Consider the following 19,872-nt stretch of genomic DNA (forward strand, 5'->3'; position numbering starts at 1 on the left):
AAATAAATTGGTGGCTAGGATTTGGTTATTTCGTTTATTTAAATTTCGAAATCCTCTTTAATTTGTAATTATCTCCCATAATTATTGTGATTGAATCCCACTAAATTAGGAAATAATTGATATCCACTAATTTAGGAATGCAATATACACACACATATGAATATCTTTTTAAAAGGGTAAGATAGGTAATTCACCATCTGAAAGGATGAAAATATAACTGTTCAAATGGACCGGAATGAATACTTACGTGGAATGAGGTCTGAGGATGAATATTTAAAAACTCTATTTTTTGTGTTTATTTTATAATTTTTAGTTCCGTTCATATTTTTATAATTTTTTGAATCCTCTTGCCGAGGCGAACCAATAATCCACTACAAATCGATGCGTAATTAACTAAACGCGATTTTTTTTTTTAACAAAGACAAAAAGAATCTTACGGGATTGTTAAGCCAAAATGGTCCTAATATTTTTCTTCGACATCCTTATTTGTACTATCATGCTTATCTTTTCCGATTCGTTGCCAATGTATAAATTAAAACTGGGTACTTTTTTTGTAATCCTCTTTTTTTCTTTTCTTTTTTTAACCTTTTCGTTCTGTGTACTTCAGAATGTAATCCCAATGTCAACGCAATTGGAATATTTCAGAGAATACAAAGCAAGACTTGCGAGCACCATTAGACAAGAGGGAGCGGATAATCTGACAACGAATGCCGTTTTCTTTGTGAATTGTGCGGTGAACGATTTCGTCAACACATTTTACGGGCCTGGACATACACTCCTTCCGGCTGGGACAACTATCAGGTGGAAGTGGACTTTGCCCTTGTTGGAAAATAGGTTTACAAACTTGAGGTCATCTCACTCCAACGCATAAGCGTGTGATAGGCTGTGGGAGAGAGGACACTCTGCACTACCAAAAATCTCAAGAGGAAGCGTTACTTTATTTATAATTTGCTTTTGAATTTTGATGTTCTTCTTTTGGACAAAGCAGAGTTACTTTCTGAAAGCTAGTTTCTTGTTATCCTACAGTGGTCCCGAAATTTGGAAATATCTTTTTTCATTTTTTTTAATAGCACAGAGACCTTTATCTGTTGTTGATTCACTACAAGAAAATACACATTTGGCGACCAAATTCCCCGACCAAAGAAAATTTGGTCTCCTGATGGTCACAAATTGCCGACCAAAATAGTTTTGTCGGGGGATGGTTAACTTTCGCCAACCAAAATATGTTTTGTCGCCATTGGTATATGTTATACCGACTAAAATATCGATAATTAGTCGGGGAGTGTTTGCGCAAAAACTTCCTGCTGGAGCCAGAAGGCGGGAATACATTTGGCAACCAAAAATTTTGTCGTTGAAGCATATATAAGTTTCACCAACTAATTAATTTTAGTCAGCGATAAATTTGATTATTCCTTCAAAAAATCCCGTGAAAATATTTGGCGGGGGCTTTAAAGTAATTTATCCATGAAAAAAAAAATTGATAATGGGGAATATTTACCCAAAACTGCGTAGTTTTGGTAAGTTTCTGGGTTAGGGTAATATATACTCCTATCTCGATTCCCCCCTGCTTCACTTTGCTACGCCCACTCTTGCTCGACATTGCTCTGGTGAAAGCATATGCCTCTCTCTCTCTCTCTCTCTATCTCTCTCTCTCTCTCTCTCCGACTCCGACTCTCTCCAACTTTTTGGAATTTCTGTGCAGGTGGGCTATTGGTGTGAAATCAGGGCTCAACGTGGTGTGTCATTTTGGAAAAGTGACCATGACTGTAGGCTTGTAGCAAAGCGTACATCTCTCTCTCTGTCTCTCTCTCTCTCTCTCTCTCTGCAATTCCTGTGCATGTGGACAAATTTGTGAAATCTGGGCTGCTCAATGTGTTTGGAAACATTACAAACGGCAATAGGGCTCATTCTGCTGGGATAGAATGTAAAACTTGTTTGGTTCTTAATTTTTGTCAAATTTTTACTAAAAGATGGAAGAGAGGGGTAGGGTTTTGGTTTTTCTGTATTTTTTCTGGTAAAAGGTGGAAGAAAAGGGTAGGGTTTTGGTTTTTCCATATTAATTTTAACAAAAAAAGGTGGAAGAAAGGGGTAGAGTTGTGGGTTTACCGTATTTGTTTACTAAAAGGTAGAAAAAAGAGGCAGAGTTTTGATTTTTTCATATTATTTTAACTAAAAGGTGGAAGAAAGGGGTAGGGTTTTGTTTAATCCCAAAAAGTGGGTAGGGTTTTGGTTAATCCCAAAAAGTTAGTATGTTTTGACCTCAAAAGGGGTGGTATCCTTTTATGGGTTTTTCTTAATTGCTAAGAGTTACCGGGGAATACTATCCTAGTAGGTTAGTGCTGAAAAGGTCCTATTTCTCTTTGCCCACTAAAAGTGGAAATAAAGGCTCAAGGTGGACCAGTTTGCTAGGGCTATGAGGTCTGGTGGTCTCTCGTAAAGTACATGATGTTTCAATTATAACTTCAAACTGTTTGGTGCTGCTATTTTTTCCTATATTGTGAGGGCCAAGTGATGTGGGGGTCTACAATTCTAGAATATAAGTGCTGAGAAGGTCTTATTTCCTTGCTTATTGAAGTGGAAGCAAGTGCTCATGGTGGTCAATGTTTGTTTGAATCGGTGCTCCAATTTTTTATTTTTTTTGATCGGCGAATCTGTGCTCCAATTGCCTTAATGTGTCTAGTGATGCTTTGGATTGTAGCTTAAAAGCCTAAAATCTTTGCTTGCTGCCCAAAGGGTGCTCCAGCTATGATGTTTGGTTTTTTTTTTTTTTTTTTTTCTGATTTAGGATATCTTCTTTCCATATTATCTTCCGGCCTGTTGTTTTCAGCCTTTGCTTTCTTTCTTCCAATGCTCTATTGGAAGTCTTCTTTCCCTTTTCCATGTATCAATATCATGGTTTTGATTTCCTTTTCCTTGATGTACCCTTATCAAGTTTATAATAATATAATCTTTTTGCCGATAAAAAAAAAAAATACATTACCTGTTTTTTTAGGTTCTAGGTACCTAATTTAGAGTTATAATAATGTTGAATTTACAATGGGAAACCTTGGTTGCTTCCCAAATTATGATTTCTCTGTAAGAATTTGAGGACACTATTCATTGGATCACAACCCTATCTTTGCTAGCTCCTCAGATAAAGGTGCCTTTTTTTTTTTCTTCTTGCACATTTTGAGTTTCATGAAACTATCTATAGTATGTTTCATTTAAATACACATTATATCTCATAGTTAGAGGGGAAAAAATCCCATAATTATGGTTATTCAATTATACTGATTATAAATTTTTAAGTAGGGAACACAAGAGCTTGTTAGCTTATGGAAGTGCTGTAGATATCGCAAAGAGACAACGCAAAGAATTTCCAAAGTGGTTCAAAGAACGTGTAAGACGAACAAATTAATTTTAAACATGGCACATTATCGTATTTTTTATTGGAAGTTTCATAACACCGATTCTTTATGTAGATGAATGAGTTGCGAAGGCCAGGGTCACCAGAAACAACCAATGAATTGTGGTCATTGGCCAACGGACCTAGTGCACTAATAAAGACATATTCGGGATGCATTTCCAATGGTGTTCGATTCCATACCAACGAGCGTGACAACCGTCATAGAAGTCAGAATAGTGGGTTAGTTGTGGAGGGGGGCCATGAAGGCCATACGGTTAATTTCTATGGTTATTTGACCAAAGTGTGAGAAATGACTTATTTATTTAGACATTGAGTGGTCTTATTCCAATGTGAATGGTTCAACACTGGTAGTAACAGGACTTTGCGGACTGATCTGCATTATACAAGTATTGATATAAGAAGTCGATGGTATAAAGATGACTCATTTGTGTTACCAAGTCAAGTGCAACAAGTATGTTACATGAATGATACCAAACTAGGTGATAATTGGAGAGTTGTGGAGCGGTTCGAACGTCGAGGGATCTGGAATGTGCCTCAGTTGGATGATTTTGAAGCTAATGATGCTTCCAATGATGAGTTCCAACAGGAGGAAACCACTGAGTTTGTAAGAGTTGTTGAAGATCTCATCACAACCCCTTTGCATAAAAATGACATTGAACCTGAAATTATCTGAGAGGAGTCTAGTAGAAAACGAGCCCGAGCAGAGAATATTGAAGCCGATGGGTTCATCTGCGATGATGACGAAGATGAATTACTGGATGAGCATGACAATGAAGATGAATTTGATACTGATTTGGATACCGATCTTGATATGTAACCTTAATGTATTTTGTTGATGAGACTTGCATAATAGTGGACCAACTATTTTGTAATTTAGGATCTAAGTCTTAGGAGCATTATTGAGTTGTTATGTTTGAACATTATTGAGTTGTTATGTTTGAGCATTACTTAAGATCTAAGTCTTGACCAATTTTTTCTGTTATTTAGGATACTCGACTACTTTATTACTAGGTTTCTACTCGTTACTTTGCGAATTAATTTGTGTTCTTATTAGGTCTCTTCCTTTAAAGACAGCAAGAAGACATCTCAGTATATTTGGTAATTTCTCGCTTTGTCTCTATTCCTTTACTTTTTTACAGCATCTATATTCTCATTAACCAAATATGACACATAGATGTACTATTTGATCAAATTGCTAAAAAGAAATTGTCCTAACTAGTCCAACTTGTTTGGTGAGGAAAAAAAGACCAAGGAATTAACTTACTTATGGGCTTACTCATATGTCTATAAGCATCTTGCCTCTAACAACTTGTTTGTGTTTATCTCATAGTTCATAGTTACGCAAAATGTCCGAACGAGGAAAATTGTTGCTCCAACCTGGTTTTCTTGCAACTCATGTCAAAACAGATTATGAGAGGAAAAAAAATGAGTGGATAAAGAGGAACAATGAGATACATAAATCTCATGGGGTGAAGAGTAATGCAACTCCTTTTATGGATGATGATGACAATGAGTCAGTTTCTTTTGAGTAGGAGGTACAATATATAAGTATATACATTAATGATCAGCAAAAATAATAGATCTTTTTCTATCTTTCTTTTCTTCCTATTATCGTCTTCTGTTATGAATTATGTACATTATATATTTATGCTTGGGCATTCTATATTATGTTGTTATAGGCCATAGAGATGCCATCAGGCCGTCGAAATGTTAGAGGCCATAGAGATACACCATCTCCAACCCAAGGGTTAACCTCATCTCCACATACACCATCTCCCCCTCAAAATGTTACACCATCTCCAACCCAAGGGTTAACCTCATCTCCACCCCAAGGGTTAACCCCATCTCCACATACACCAACTCCCCATCAAAGTGGTACACTATCTCCACCTGAAGGGTTAACCTCATCTCCACCCCAAGGGTTAACCTCATCCGCACCCAATATCATGGCACAATCTGATCAAGTGAGTGGCGCAGGTAAGATAATTTTAGCTTATGTTTCATGAATGCTTTGCTTTCATCATCGTACCCTATTTCGAATCTATTATTTGTTCAACAGGTCCATCATCCTCAAAGCGTGTGCGGGGACCTACTGTTGGCAAAAGTTTAGATAAATTCATAGCACACCACGAAGGAAAAAAGCTCCTTGTTACTGTCCTAGAGGAGATGAAGCCATTTTGTGGGGTGAATGCCACCATGGCAGCAACTGATCTTGGGGTACAGATTAAGAGGTTTTGCCCTACTCAAGGCTTTGCCCATTCATGGAAGTCTGTGGACCCAATGGCTAAAAAAGCCATCCTGCAATCTAATCGAGTAATGATTCTCTATTCCAGAATTTAGTTAGCACTACAACAAATACTGTCTTTAATAGCATAATTTGATAGTGTTTTTTAAAAATGCTATTGTAAAGAGGCAATTATAGCGTTCAGCCATTTAGCACCAAAGGAAACGCTCGCGCCCTATTTATTATAGCGTCCCACAAGTCTTCAATAGCGTTTCACTCTTTCCAAAATGAAAACCAGCGTTTCACCCTCCCCAGATTTCCCCTTTTCAACCTCTCTCTCTCTCTCTCTCTCTAAAAACAACGGTGTACGACAAAAGGGGGTGGGGGAAGGCAGCGACTCCTCCTCTCCTCCCATCAACCCCCACCATCGCCGCCCTTCCTCTCTGCCAATCGGACCGAGCTACTGACGGTCATCACCATCGAACTGCGCCGATCCTCGTCGATTAAATCACCTCGCCTGATCTGTACGGACTCTCCCTCTCAGCCGATCTTGCCCTTGTATCCCGCCGGACGTCGTTTTAACACGCCGACTATCGTCAACCAACGTTCTCGGCCCAACCACCATTTGCTGTCGATCTGCCTTCGCAAGGGCCGTCTGTTTAGGTTTCGGTGGGTTTTCCCTTCTTGGCTTTTGAGTTTGATTGTTGTGGGTACCGATGTTTAGCTAATCTATTTTCTGTAGCCGATCGCCTCCTCGTTATTGCATGCTTAGTAGATCACGAGTTTTATTTGCATATATGTTGATATTGTTTTGCCGTTCTCCGGTTTTTATGAAATTAAATTAAAAAAAAAAAAGTTTTGCATCAGTTTTGTTGGGTCCTTGTTTGATGCAAAATCAACTGACTCTGTTATCTTTTTGCATCATTGGTTTTTCTGCTCACTCAGGATCGATTGCTGTTGTGCTAGGGTTTCAATCTTGAGTTCGTTTTGTCTTCCACCCAAAGGTTTGTTCCTCTTCTATTTTTCGAAAAATCTGAAGCTTTATACCCTACTACCTGACTTGATTTTTCATTCTGTCTTCTTGATTCCGTTCTATAGTTTGTTTGATAGTATTTGGGGCTACTGTTTGCCACATATGAATCCTAAGGCTCGGTTTGAAATAAACTTTTGTGCCATAGTACCCATAGATATTTGGACAATAAAATCCAAAAAATACGATAGATGCAAATGGGTACTCCTTGAACGAGAAGGAAAAAACTATTGCATTTTGAAAAACTGTTGTGCCATTGATCCAAATAGGGCTTGATTTTTGAGTGGTCGGTTTTGGATTGGCTCCTGCTACTGTTTGTCATACAACAAACCATGTGGGTTTTTCTACTTGTTGACAAATTTCACCCCCAACAAGTTGTGCTGTTGGATGTACCCTTCGCCCCACTCGTCTTCGTAGTGAAGTTAGAGAAAAAAGAAAATTATTGATATTTTTGTCTTCTAGGGCTTTCTCCGATTTGTGTGGTGAAATTTGGAGTCTATGATTAATGGGCCCAGAAATGTTACAGGGTTTATTTAAAGTTCTAGTTGAAAGTATATATAGCCCCAATAGTTTTAAGGGTAATCTTGATGCTTTCCTATGCTAAAGAGGAATGATCCAGGGCAGTTTTCATTTGTTTGGTAAAGTCACAAGGTTATTGTTTGTGCCTCATGGTTGGCCTCTATGGCAGCCAATGCCTCAATATCTCTTTTCCTTCAGCTCATTTGCCCACTGAGTTGGATTGCTTGATCACTAGGGCTTGCGTAGATTTGTGGCCATGGAGGATCTATCAGAGATATATGAGAAGTGAGAACGCTCCATGAATTAGCCACTAAGGTACCCCTATTAACCTCTCCACTACATATTTGTTCTGCGTAGAGTTTTTTGATGTATTAATATTGCCATGTAACGTTATTTGCGTAATTGCATCTATATATTCTTGTTTAAGTACACATGATATACATAAACAATTGACTTCTTCTTACATATGGCTCTTATCTTCTATAACCTAGGTGCACAATGTTATACAACAACCACCCATTTAATGCTGAAGGAGGTCTAAAATTTAGTGTTGAGTTGAGATAGTTACAGATTACCTAGAGGAACTTTCATTACGGGGAAATTATGTTTTAGCTTCTATGTTCCTATTTTTCTTAGTTTGCTCCCAGGAAATGATTGTACTCCATGATGTATTTTTAATGGAGAAGCAAGAAAGAACTCCCAAGCTTTTGTAGTAAATCTCTTGCTGTATTGTAAGTGAAGTGGACTCTTGTATGCTTGAAGCTTTGAACAGAATTGTGATAGATGAGAGTTTGCAAATCTTTTTGAACCATCTAGCATAAGTATACTTCTCCTAACACTACAACAAATACTGCTTTGAGGGTTTGGATTTAATTTATCGAAGTATCAGTTTTCATTCCGAAAAAATATTGGGGCTTTTGTGTTGACTCATTCCAAACAATTCTCTATTTTTCTCGAAATTCTATATTTGTAATTGATACTGTATTGGGGCTTTTGTTTAGGTTTTTGGTGGTCTAATGATTCTTGCAAAATGAATTTTTAACAAAAAGAAAGAGAAATACTGAAAAATTCCCTTGCTATTTATGACTAATGACCTCATATTGGTGAATATCAGAAGTTTTCTACATATGACTTAGTTGATTGGCTTCTATTGAAACAAAAAGTAAGAGTTTTGGAGAGAAAACACATCAGAGCAAGATGGTGAACAACGTAATATGCACTTTGACATCGCTTTGCTAATAATTTTGAAGTAGCTTCACAATTTCTGCTGAGATTTCAAGATGATTTCGTTTGAACGAGAACAACAACTTATATCTATTTCTCTCTCAGGTTATATCTATTGCTTATCATCTAAAGGGAATGGAATCGAGTCATGGGTTTAATAAACTATAACAAGATGAGTTAATAGTGCTATCCATGTCCATCATAGTCTGGCTAATGTGTTTTTTTTTTGTTACAAGTGCTTCCTTGTGTTTGTAGATATGCCTCAATGAACTATATTAGTATATTGTTGATTTCATAGTTCCCTGTTAATGAAGTTCTGATTGGTTGATTTATATTAATTCGAATGAATTCAGCTTGGGTGGTTTTCTAATTAGAAAAGAGTTATTTTTTTCTCGCTAATCATGTTCATTATTTGTTATGTGTAGAAGATATATATGGGCTCTACTAGACTTATGCCCAATCAAAGAGCCACTGATCAATGAAGTGATTGTCAAAGTTAGAACATCCAAGATTGATTTGCTATAGATGCACAAGCTCGCACAAGAATCAGTTTGTGGTAATTCTCTTCAACCTATCCTAGCCATTGTACTTATGAAATGATTTGTCGCTTGCAAACATACTATTGGCTGAATTATGTGTAAATGAGCTTGGCTCCTTTAGTGGAGGAACATTTTTTTATGATTTTCAAAGGAAAAGAGAGTTAAATAGAAAACAACTGATTGTCTTGCCTCGGAGATTATGTTTTAGGCTATATAAAATATAAATCAAGAAAGCCTTACAAAGTTGATAACATAGGATTCTTGTTCCTCAAAGATGGATCTTTGCCTCAAAGGGTTGTACCCTTTCACAGGGTGGTTGGTCTTCGAAGATTGATTTATGGTGTTTCCAATGGTTTTAAGGCTTATGTAATAACTATTTTCCATTTTCCCTCGGGGTGGTACTTCGATGGATTGTTTACTTGGTCAGCAGCTAGGATATAAACAAACTACACAAAAAAAGGAGCAAAGTTGTTTACCTATTGCACCCATTGAAGCAAAGAGCTGTCGAACGGAGAAGCCCTAAACAGGTTCACACTAGAAGCAAAAGTTGACTAGCAAAAACATGAGATACAATTTGTCTTTTAGGATGGGGGTAGTGATCATCTATCACTAATAGTCTGGTTGAATTACTTATTCTCCATGCCTAACAATGTTCTTGTTATTAGTCAGACTATTCAAAATGTAGTGTCTAACATATGAAATGTTGAAATTTCGTTTGACTAAGTGGGCATGCCTTCTCCACTGACACTTGTTATTTAGTTTTTTAATTGTACTTAGTAGGATTGTATCATCTTCATATTTGGATGTGGTGGAGCTGTGGAGATCGTATAGATCATTATAACATTATCAATCATTCATCATTGTGGATCATGTCATTTACACCTAGGGTTGCATTAGCTTGTGATTAATTGGCAATTATTTGATCTCTATTTCCAAATAAATGATTGAGAATTTCTGTCAATTAATACTACTGTATATTGACGACATACCATTATCGAATGAATACCTACATAGTTGAGTTTTGTGGAAATTGAATGCCCACCGCCCTTACATTCAATTCTTGTTTTCTCTACCCACAACCTTTGGAATATAGATCAATCATAGCATCTTAATATTCTATATAACTGGGTTAAATGTGCATTTGATAAAGACGTGACTGAAGTAGTTTCTACAATTACTGTATCCTAAAACCTACATTATTGATAAATGGGTGAATATTGATCTTAGTTGTCCATTTATGCAGCCATATCCTTGTTAACTACTGGTATATTTGAGATTTTAGTGTGTACTTGTCAAAATCGAAGTTCTACTGTTCGATCTAGTGTTCAATTCATATTGATGTTTGGTTGGCTATTTGTAATTTCAATTCATATTAATGTTGTCTTCCACTCTATGTAGGTCTATAGCTTGAAAGAGAAATTGATGGTCCGTGACTTTTTGTCGGAGATGTAGATACGATCTTTCCAGTGCTCGTTGGAACTTTGAAGCCTGCCGTTCCTATGATACATGTTCTTGTACTGATATTCTTGTATATAAGTTTAGCATAGTACGTACTTGATGTTGGATCAACTTTTGTTATTTTGGAGATGTAATCCTTTGAACATATTGCTAAGGAATGAGTAATAAATTGTGTCCTTAAGTTTCTATGAGTGAATTTGTATGAGCTTGCTATGAAATGCTATTACTTTGAGTTTAAAGAGCTAAAAAACAGCTTCAAAATATACCTGATTCAGAAAAACCAACTATAGCGTTCTAAACATGCTATTCAAGGCAAATATATACCTGATTCACAAAAACCAACCATAGCGTTCCAAACATGCTATTGAAGGCAAATTAAATATAGCAGGCTAAAAATGCTATGAAAGGTAGCTTAAAGACAGCATGCCAAAAACGCTATCAAAAGTCACCTATATATAGCAGTCCAAGAACGCTATTGAAAGCAAAAACTTTTAATTGCATCGTCTAATAAGGCGTTCTACAGAACGCTATGTATATCATTCTATAGCGTTTTTGGCACGCTATGAAAGGCCTTATTTGTTGTAGTGTAGTGTTCTTGTAAGAATGAAGCATATCAATTAGTGTATTATGGTTGCAGGACAAGTTTGACATCGTAGATGGAACAGAGGGAAATTCACTGGCTGATGCTGTAACTGACAAAAAGGCCTCCCTTTTGTATAAAGATTGGAAATGTAACATGAGGCATCATTATAGAAAACTTAGGAAAGCAAAAGTGGACCCATATAGTAGTCCATATCCAGGGATGCTTATGGATGATTGGAAGTACTTAATCGACAAAGTATTCAAAGATCCAAAAATTTGGGTAAGTTACTACCTATTAGATTTAAACTCTTATGTGACATTCATACATAACCGCATAAATATATTTGCAGAAGCGCTGCGTAGCTGGAAAAAAAAACAGGAAAAAACTCCCGTATAATCACACTATGGGGTCCAAATCTTTTCCTGCTGCGATGTCCATTGAGGTGAGAGGTTTAGAAAAGCAAATGTAATAGTAGGAAATTATTGTTATTTTTGGTGATATTGATTGGTCAAACTTTATCGACTTGAATTTGACAGGCTGAAGGACATGATAATGAACTTCTCGATTTCTGTGAATTCTTCAAAAAATCACATACGCTGAAGAAGACACAATAGTGGATCAAACCTACTTGTGCAGTGCTACATGTATGTCTTCCAATTGTGTTATTCTAGGCCCGTAATTTCGATGCCATCCTCAGGGACACCCCGGCCACCTACGCCATTGTTCAATTCTTTGCTCACTGGTCAGTTAGAATTTTTTCAGTTATCAGTGGCAGTGAAATTCGTAATTTTTAACTTCGATCTGGATTTGGATTGCTGTGCTACCGTACTATAGTGTAACTGTCTGGCACTGTTTGGAGCGGCTCAAGTATTTATTCTTTTTTAGGGAAGCTGAAGGTTGAGAAATGAGTCATGTTTTGTAGAAAGATATAGATTCTTGAATGGCTACAATCTGTGACGTGAAAGATTTTTTATAGGTCCGATTAAACAGTCAATACCATCAAGATCTTGTTGTCTTTTGATTTTTTTTTTTTGGGGTTCTGTTTATTGGGAGTGGGGTTGTTCAGTCTAGGGTTTGTTTTGTTTAGTCTGACCCTGTTTGTTTCCGGTTGCTCCTTGCGATATGATTACCTTTTGATGCTTAACTGCTAAACTTTTAAATGCCAAATCCTAGTTCGATGTTGTTCGGTTGCATTGACTCTCATGCTCTGCTATATGTTGAGTGTTCGGATGTTCCCTATGATGCTGAATTAGAAGACTAATGCTGAACTACTGAGCTTTTAGGTGCAAATTGTGGTTTTATGTTGCTGAATTGCATTTATTTTCATACTGGCCCTGACCTTTTTGGAACTGCTGACCATGGATCTGCTGCTCTTTTTGCATTTTCATGGAAATGCTGCTCGACTTGATAATGCTGATGCTTGCTTATATTTCTCCTTTGCTGAATTAGAAGACTAATTCCATTACTGAGTCTTTTTTTGAGCTGATTATTTGGCTGGGGATATGAAAGTACTCTATGGAGAAGCTTCAATCACTTTTTGAAAGCTTCCTTTTGAGGTTTATATTGTAATTCGATGGGGTTGATCTCTTGTCAATCCTTGGGCAGGAATAGCATATGGTTGTCGTGGGGTAGGATGCCAACCTAGTTGGGATGTTACCCACATGTTGTAATGCTAACTTATCTTGACCTAAATCTTGATGTACTGCTTCGTTGTGATCAATAAAATTCCTTTTTCGCCGCTCAAAAAAAAAAACTCAATATTGAAAGTCATAGGCAATATGAATTGGGATCTTGGATATATAGGACAGTGGCAAGTGAGTTAGTCAATGGTGTTTTGTTTTTTGTTGTGTTGGCACTGTCCTTTATTTGTGTGGTGTTAGTTACAAATCTGATTAAGAATGTTTACGAAATTTCTTTTCGTGTATGCATAAGATACAATTATTTGATTATTTGGAAGGTTTTCAAACACTTAGGATCAATGTTTCAGTTCCTTGGACAACTTTACAAGTTACACTATAGTACGTGCATTGTACTATAAAAGCTGTTATCTTCAATAGAGCAATCTAAAAATTGGGAGACTTCACCATGCACATTCATCGCAAATTGGCCAAATTTGGATCAAAGGTGTTGGGCTTGTTGTTTGTATGCATTAGAATCACATGCATAATTGATGAGCTGATATGTCTGATGTTAATGTTGACATGGAAAAGGATTGTTCTAACGCAATCTATGCTTTGTTCAAGTCTTTGGGAGTGAAATGATCAAGTCTTTGGGAGTGAAATGATCTCATTTTTTCAGTTTAAGTTAACGTCTTGTGAAGGTGAATTTTGTTATAATCTGAATTGGCCTTCATTTATTGATTCAACGTAGTTAACTGTTTTGATATAGAAATTTAGAAAGCGTAGTTACTAAATTAAAAAGTCCCCTACTTTTAGTGCTGCTGTCTCATACTCTTGGGGGTCCTGTTTTTTGCTTTTAGTGCTGCTGTCTGATACTTTGATTAATTGGAATTAGATGATAAGCTTAGTTAGTTTAGCTTTCTCTCTATTCTGATCAGAACATGGTTGTAATTTTTTTTTATGTACTTTGGGTTTTCCTTGGTGGTTGTAACTTCTGATGAGAACATGATCATACACCATTAGCCTACCAATTATTGTTCTTGTTGTTTGGGGTGGAATCACTCTATTTTTGCAAATTGTTCACTTTATTTCTAGTGGGTTTCTGTTTTTATTATCTCTTCTGTATAATCTTTTCTTTGGCACTGATAAGCAGCGATGGAAAAAGCGCGAGACGAGGCATTGGAGTCTGGAGTCTCGTTGACACATGAGGAGCTTTCAACAAAGGTGTTGGGAAAAGGAAAGAATCCTAAATACCTTAGAGGACTTGGGGTTGGCCCAACACCCACTTCCTTATCTTTCAAATCACATCTTGAGTCACGAGCACATTCAGAGTTGCTGAGTATCATATCTGAAATGGAGTTACTTCGTGAGGAACAACAGTGAGAGCGAGAGGTGTATCAGCGTGAGCGAGAGGAGTGAGAAAGAGAGCGCCAAGAAGAGCGAGATCGCTTTGCTAGGCTTGAAAGCCTTGTCACAAAATTCCTGGACACTAGTGGAACTCCTTGGTATGTGAACTCCATGTACACTCATTTTTTAGGCCATTCAGTAGATTTTCTTGCTGCCCATTTGACTAATTTTGTGATTGATCAAAGCAATTTTTCTTTTTGGGACATGGGTCGATATTGTTTATTTCAAAGTTGGGCTATATAGTTGTATCACTCTGTCATTTGATGGCCCTATTTGCAAAGTTGTAGGATTTTAGGTTTGTTGGGCATTGCCTATACAGAAGAATGAAAATTGTGTAAGGTCATGCAGATTTTTGGGTAACCTGTTGAAACTTTTGGGATGGTGTTGGTGCTGGCCTTGGGGGATCTTCACAAACCCCACAGGGCACCTTGGTATTCTTCTTTTGTATGGTAAAAAGTGGGAAATTATAAGCTATAGTATACCTTCGGCTTTTCGCTAGACAGCCTTGGTCCCTTCTAGGGATGTTCTGCTGACATCTTTGCCTTCTTTTTTGAGTTATTGGTAGACAAATGAGTAGACATAGGTAGGTTATAGTAGGTTATAATTGTTTGTATATTGGTGCATGGTAATTGACAAATAATTTGTTGTTTACCACTTCTTCGTCTGCAGATATGAGATCAGTCAATGGATGCTTTTTGTAAATGAAGCAATTTGAAAGATGATTTTTGCTTTTGATGGACAGATTTTGTATATGGAGTAATTTGGCAGATGACTTTTTGTCGTGATGGAAAGACTTTGATGGACAGATTTAGTATATGGAGTAATTTGGCAGATGATTTTTTGTCGTGATGACTTTGATGGACAGGTTTAGGATATGGAGCAATTTGATGGAAAGACTTTGATGGACAGATTTTGTATATGGAGCATTGGCAGATGATTTTTTGTCGTGATGGAAAGACTTTGATGGACAGATTTTGTATATGGAGCATTGGCAGATGATTTGTTCTCGTGATGGAGGACTTAGATGGATGGTTTTTGTTTACTTAAGACTATTGACTTGTGGTTTATGATTATGATGGATATGAACATGTAATCTATGAAAATTTGGAGTTGGAATTGATTTGTGCTTGGTGGTTTTACATATACATATAGAAATCTTCAAGTAAGGACCTTAAAATGAGGACCTTATATGCGGACTTCTCCATTTCTCACCTTTCCCGATCGGATTTCGATGATCCGAGCCACTCAATGTGTTCAGAACGTGATTTTAAGAGTACTTGCAAGAAATCGGCAAAAAAAATGACCGGGAAGGGCTTGATTTGAGCAGTTTTTATTTGAATTGTTTGATAAAAAACAAAAAAAAAACTGCTCGGATGAAGCCCTTTCCGGTCTTTTTTTTGTTGTTGATTCCTCGCGAGTACCCTTAAAATCATGTTTTGAACACATTGAGCGGCTCGGATCATCGAAATTCGATCGAGAAAGGGAGGTCCGCATTTTATTAAAATGAGATGATCCTTTTAAGAAGGGGACTCATATATATATATTAAATTGTGCTTTTGGATGGACTAAGTTTGAATATTATTTTTCATTTGTTATTGCTTTTGGTTGGATTAAATAGAGTGATTTGAAATTCTGCATGAAGATTTTTGGGTCACAAATTATTAAATATTTCGAAATTTCTAAAAGTATGGTTCTAAACTCGGTGTCTGCATTAAAGTTTGTTTTCGCCGACAAAATATTTAGTTGGCGTAAGTTGTTTACTTTCGCTGACAAAATACTTAGTCGGCATAGTTGTTTACTTTCGCCGATAAAACATTTAGTCAGCATAAGTTGTTTACTTTCGCCGACAAAATATTTAGTCGCCGTAAACTTTCCCAGACCTAGTGTCAACAACGAACCTGGCGACCAAAAATTTAGTCGCTGAAATATTTGGGTGACTAAAATCTCACATTTGGCGATCAAACTTTTAGTCGACGAATGTGTATTTTCTTGTAGCGATTTTTTATTGCGCTTTGGTGAAAAGTCCACGGGAAGTAGTATTTGAGGCAATCAGCAAACAAATTATCCATTAACGCTCCTTGCGTAGTTGCATTGATGGACCAAGCATTCTTAGGTTTTGCGATGTGTACTCCTAGTCGAGATAGCGCTATCTCAACTGAAACAGTTTCTGTTTCTACAAAAATAATGACCGAGAGCTAAAACAGTCTCTCAATCTATAAAATCAATGCAAGAGAGAAAGATATCTCAGTTTATACACTCTCTGTTTACTCAAAAATAAAGTAAGAAACAATGGTATCCAAGGGCAGAACTACGCTCAGGCTCCATTGGGCTATAGCCCAGGTGCAATTCCGAAGAATTAAAAAAAATTATATGTAAATTTTTAGTCCAAATGAATTTAGCCCAACCCACCATCCTTCCATTCAGTCTAGCCCAACCCACCATCCATTTTAACGATGCGAAGTACTGAAGTATTGTAGCAAAATGTATTTTATCTATAAGCTCTTTTACTAACTGCTGGTGGTGGATTTTCTCAATTTTAGGTAGCAATAGTAGCTAATATTCCCTTTTTGTTTATTTTTAAACATATATACATTTGCCTCTTTTTGGTTCATATATATAAATTTTGGTTAGCCCAAGACGGAATAAAATCCTAGTTCCTCCCTTGACGATATCTCAACTAAAATAGGGGTATCTCAGCTAAAATAGTTTATGTATCTAAAAAAACAAGAGATACAACTATCTCAACAAAAAATTTCTCTATTTCTACAATAATAAAGATCGAGATAAGGATATCTCAGCTAAAATAGTCTCTTGATCTACAAAATCAAAGCAAGAGATAAAGATATCTCGGCTTATACACAAAAATAAGGTAAGAGATAACGGTATCTCAGGTAAAATAGTCTATGTATCTAAAAAAAGAAAAGAAAAGAGAGATACCACTATCTCAACTGAAACAGTCTCTGTTTCTACAAAAATAAAGACCGAGATGGCGAGATAAGGATATCTCAGCTAAAACTCTAAAAAATCAAAGTAAGAGATAACGATACCTCAACTTATACAATTCCTGTATACTCAAAAAAAAAAATCGAGATAAGGATATCTCAGCTAAAACAGTTTCTTGATCTACAAAATCAAAGTAAGAGATAACAAATTAACGGTATCTCAACTACAATAGTCTATGTATCTAAAAAATCTTCTTTTGCCGAGAAAAAAAGAAGAAGCAGTAGATAACACTATCTCAACTGAAACAGTGTTTATTTTTGCAAAAACAATGAACGAGATAACAATATCTCAACTAGAACAATCTTTGTATATAAACAAAAACAATGAAAAGACAACGACATATCAGCTTCATTACCCTTTGTATATTTAAAAATAAAGCAAGAGATTAAAAAAAAAATTGTCCAAACATTATGTTTGCTTTTGAAGTTACTTACATGTAATGGCATTTACAAAACTAAAAGAAGGGGTAACGGTATCTCAGCTAAAAAGTCTTTGTATCTATACAAAAAGAAAAAAGAAGCAAGAGATAAAGCTATGTCAACTAAAATAGTCTCTGTTTTTCCAAAAATAAAGACCGAGATAAGGATATCTCAGCTAAAACGATCTCTCTATCTACAAAACCAAAACACGAGATAACGATATGTAAGCTTATACATTCTCTGCATATACTCAAAAATAAAGTAAGAGACAACGGTTTCTCAACTAAAATAGTCCATGTATTTACAAAAATAAAACAAGAGATAACACTATCTCAACTGAAACATGCAATGTCTGTTTCTTCAAGAACAATGAACGAGATAACGATATCTTAACTAAAACGGTCTCTGTACATATAGGCCCCATTTGATAACTTGATTCGGCCATAGGACTGGACTAATAGTCCCTTCGGACTATTAATTCTTTGTTTGGTAATACAAATGGCTCCGGATTGTGAATTCCATAAGATGAGGAAATCGGATTTTATAGCATTACCCTTTGGGACTTGGTATTTATTGTCCATTCCCAAATCCTTCTCATTATCAATTTCTTTTATCAATTCAATCCCATTATCTAATCTCATCTCAAACAAACATGATATTAATAACTTCATCATCTAATCACATTCCAAAGAAACATACTCATTATTAATTCTTTCTCATTAACAATCTCTTCTCATTATCAATCCCAATCCTAATCTCATATTCTTACGAATCTCATCCATCTATCACTGTTATCAAACGGGGCCATAGAGAATTTAGAAAAAAAAGACACAATCCTTTACACCGTTTGACTCCCAATTTTAACTTCCAAATGTCAAACTTTTAAAGTCTTTTTAACTTTTCTGAAATAAGTACAGGGGTCTATCTGAAATTAAGCTTAACTACGGGAGGACTGTACAACATTTACGCAACAAAAAACTTGCACGGCTCTGGATTCATCTTCATCCGTCGAAACTCGAGAGATTGCAGTTTTTCAATACTTCGTGGAATCTAACAAGAGTTGCGGAAATGGCGTTGGGACAAGTGAGGGCATCGCACATCTATTCTAATATATAAAGGAAGAACACCTTTTTGGTGTAACCATTTTGTGAAAGCCATGTTACAAAAGTGTTTTTCACAATTGTCCCCTTATTTTAGTGTAACCATTTTTGCTATGGGCAGTTACACTTTGAGCAAAATGGTAAGTTTACAATTCTACTACTCAGCCACATTGCTAATCAGAAACCGTAACTGCCAAAAAATAATAATAATAAATCCCCCAAAACCGTATTCTTCTTCACCGAAAAGGAAAAAAATGTACTCCAAAAAGAGCCTTCCCCCCCACCCCCCTCTCTCTCTAAATTAAGGTAGTGTCGATTATGCACCGTGGTAAAGGAGAGAATTTCCCGAGAATTGACGAATTTGCCCTCTCTAGGAGCTCTTCTATTCTGCTTATTTGTCGATAGAGAGACTTTATTGACCTGATGAAGAGATGGAGATAATAATTAGACGCGTTTGTGCCGATTTATGAACGAAAATTCTATAACCACGAGTAAAAACACTAGACACGTGCAGTGTGTACAGGATCCATACGTCTTTGTGAGTGATTGAGTGTCTTGTCAGGATTTTCTTTGGGAAACAAGTGCATGTGTCCAACGCGGGAAAGAGACAGATGCATAGTCGTGAGCTCTGCTAACAGCATAAACAATTCGCAGAGAACCACGCAAAGACAAACGCGTTTGGCCCTATTTCGGGTCCCAAAAAAATTTAGAAAAATATCCATAAATTTTTGAATATTATTTTATGGGGCCCTGTAAAAAATCAGCTCTAGTGGATATCGGTAAGTATTATTTTTTGATTCGTAGGGGCGAAACTGCTCAGTTCGCCCTTGCGAATCAAAAAGTAATACTTACCGATATCCACTGGAGCTGATTTTTTACAGGGCCCCATAAAATAATATTGAAAATTTATGAATATTTTTCTAAATTTTTTTGGGACCCGAAATGGGCCCAAACGCGTTTGTCTCTGCGTGGTTCTCTGCGAATTGTCTCTGCTCATAGTTTTTTTGGTATACGACCCCGCAGTTTAGCAAACCCACCTACGTACGTCTTGCATTCACATCACGATGTAGATGGTAATACTTCTCAAACATGTACAATATTGTACACCAACTCTCACATTGTTCCAATAATCTGCCTAGCTAGCTTTTACTTGACCGAAGTTAACCCAACCCATATTCCACCGTTAACTCCTTAAATCTAACAATTTTTTTTTAATGGCAACTCCTTAAATCTAACGTTATTAAATGCTACAAATCTCTTGTTTTTTTAAAGAAAATTTTAGTTTCTCTCTATTCCATATATTCTCAACAAAGTAAAAAGAAAAAGAATGGAGAAAACCTT

The 19,872-nt window shown here is 36.4% G+C and overlaps 1 protein-coding gene and 1 long non-coding RNA gene across 6 annotated transcripts; both read left to right on the top strand.

Moving 5' to 3' along the window:
- Positions 1 to 4,433: 4,433 nt before the first annotated feature.
- Positions 4,434 to 15,098, top strand: LOC131313281 (uncharacterized). Of its 5 annotated transcripts, none has more exons than XM_058341509.1 (9): positions 4,434 to 4,504; positions 4,737 to 4,941; positions 5,086 to 5,383; positions 5,466 to 5,719; positions 11,038 to 11,262; positions 11,333 to 11,425; positions 11,520 to 11,631; positions 13,756 to 14,107; positions 14,679 to 15,092. In XM_058341509.1, exons 3-7 carry the CDS (start codon positions 5,095 to 5,097, stop codon positions 11,595 to 11,597), a joined length of 939 nt encoding a protein of 312 aa, XP_058197492.1. In that variant the 5' UTR covers positions 4,434 to 4,504; positions 4,737 to 4,941; positions 5,086 to 5,094; the 3' UTR covers positions 11,598 to 11,631; positions 13,756 to 14,107; positions 14,679 to 15,092. The 5 variants fall into 5 exon arrangements, with proteins under 5 accessions (XP_058197492.1, XP_058197493.1, XP_058197496.1 ...); XM_058341510.1 differs by having other exon boundaries at positions 4,481 to 4,504; positions 4,814 to 4,941; XM_058341511.1 differs by lacking the exon at positions 4,434 to 4,504 and having other exon boundaries at positions 4,519 to 4,941; positions 14,679 to 14,874; positions 14,919 to 15,093.
- Positions 5,801 to 10,585, top strand: LOC131313282 (uncharacterized). Its single transcript, XR_009196148.1, has 5 exons — positions 5,801 to 6,299; positions 6,576 to 6,634; positions 7,415 to 7,494; positions 8,829 to 8,959; positions 10,341 to 10,585. It is a non-coding gene; the product is annotated as an uncharacterized LOC131313282 (long non-coding RNA).
- Positions 15,099 to 19,872: the final 4,774 nt, after the last annotated feature.

This window comes from Rhododendron vialii, chromosome 13a (genome assembly GCF_030253575.1).
Source record: "Rhododendron vialii isolate Sample 1 chromosome 13a, ASM3025357v1".
In the NCBI taxonomy this organism is placed as follows: Eukaryota; Viridiplantae; Streptophyta; class Magnoliopsida; order Ericales; family Ericaceae; genus Rhododendron; species Rhododendron vialii.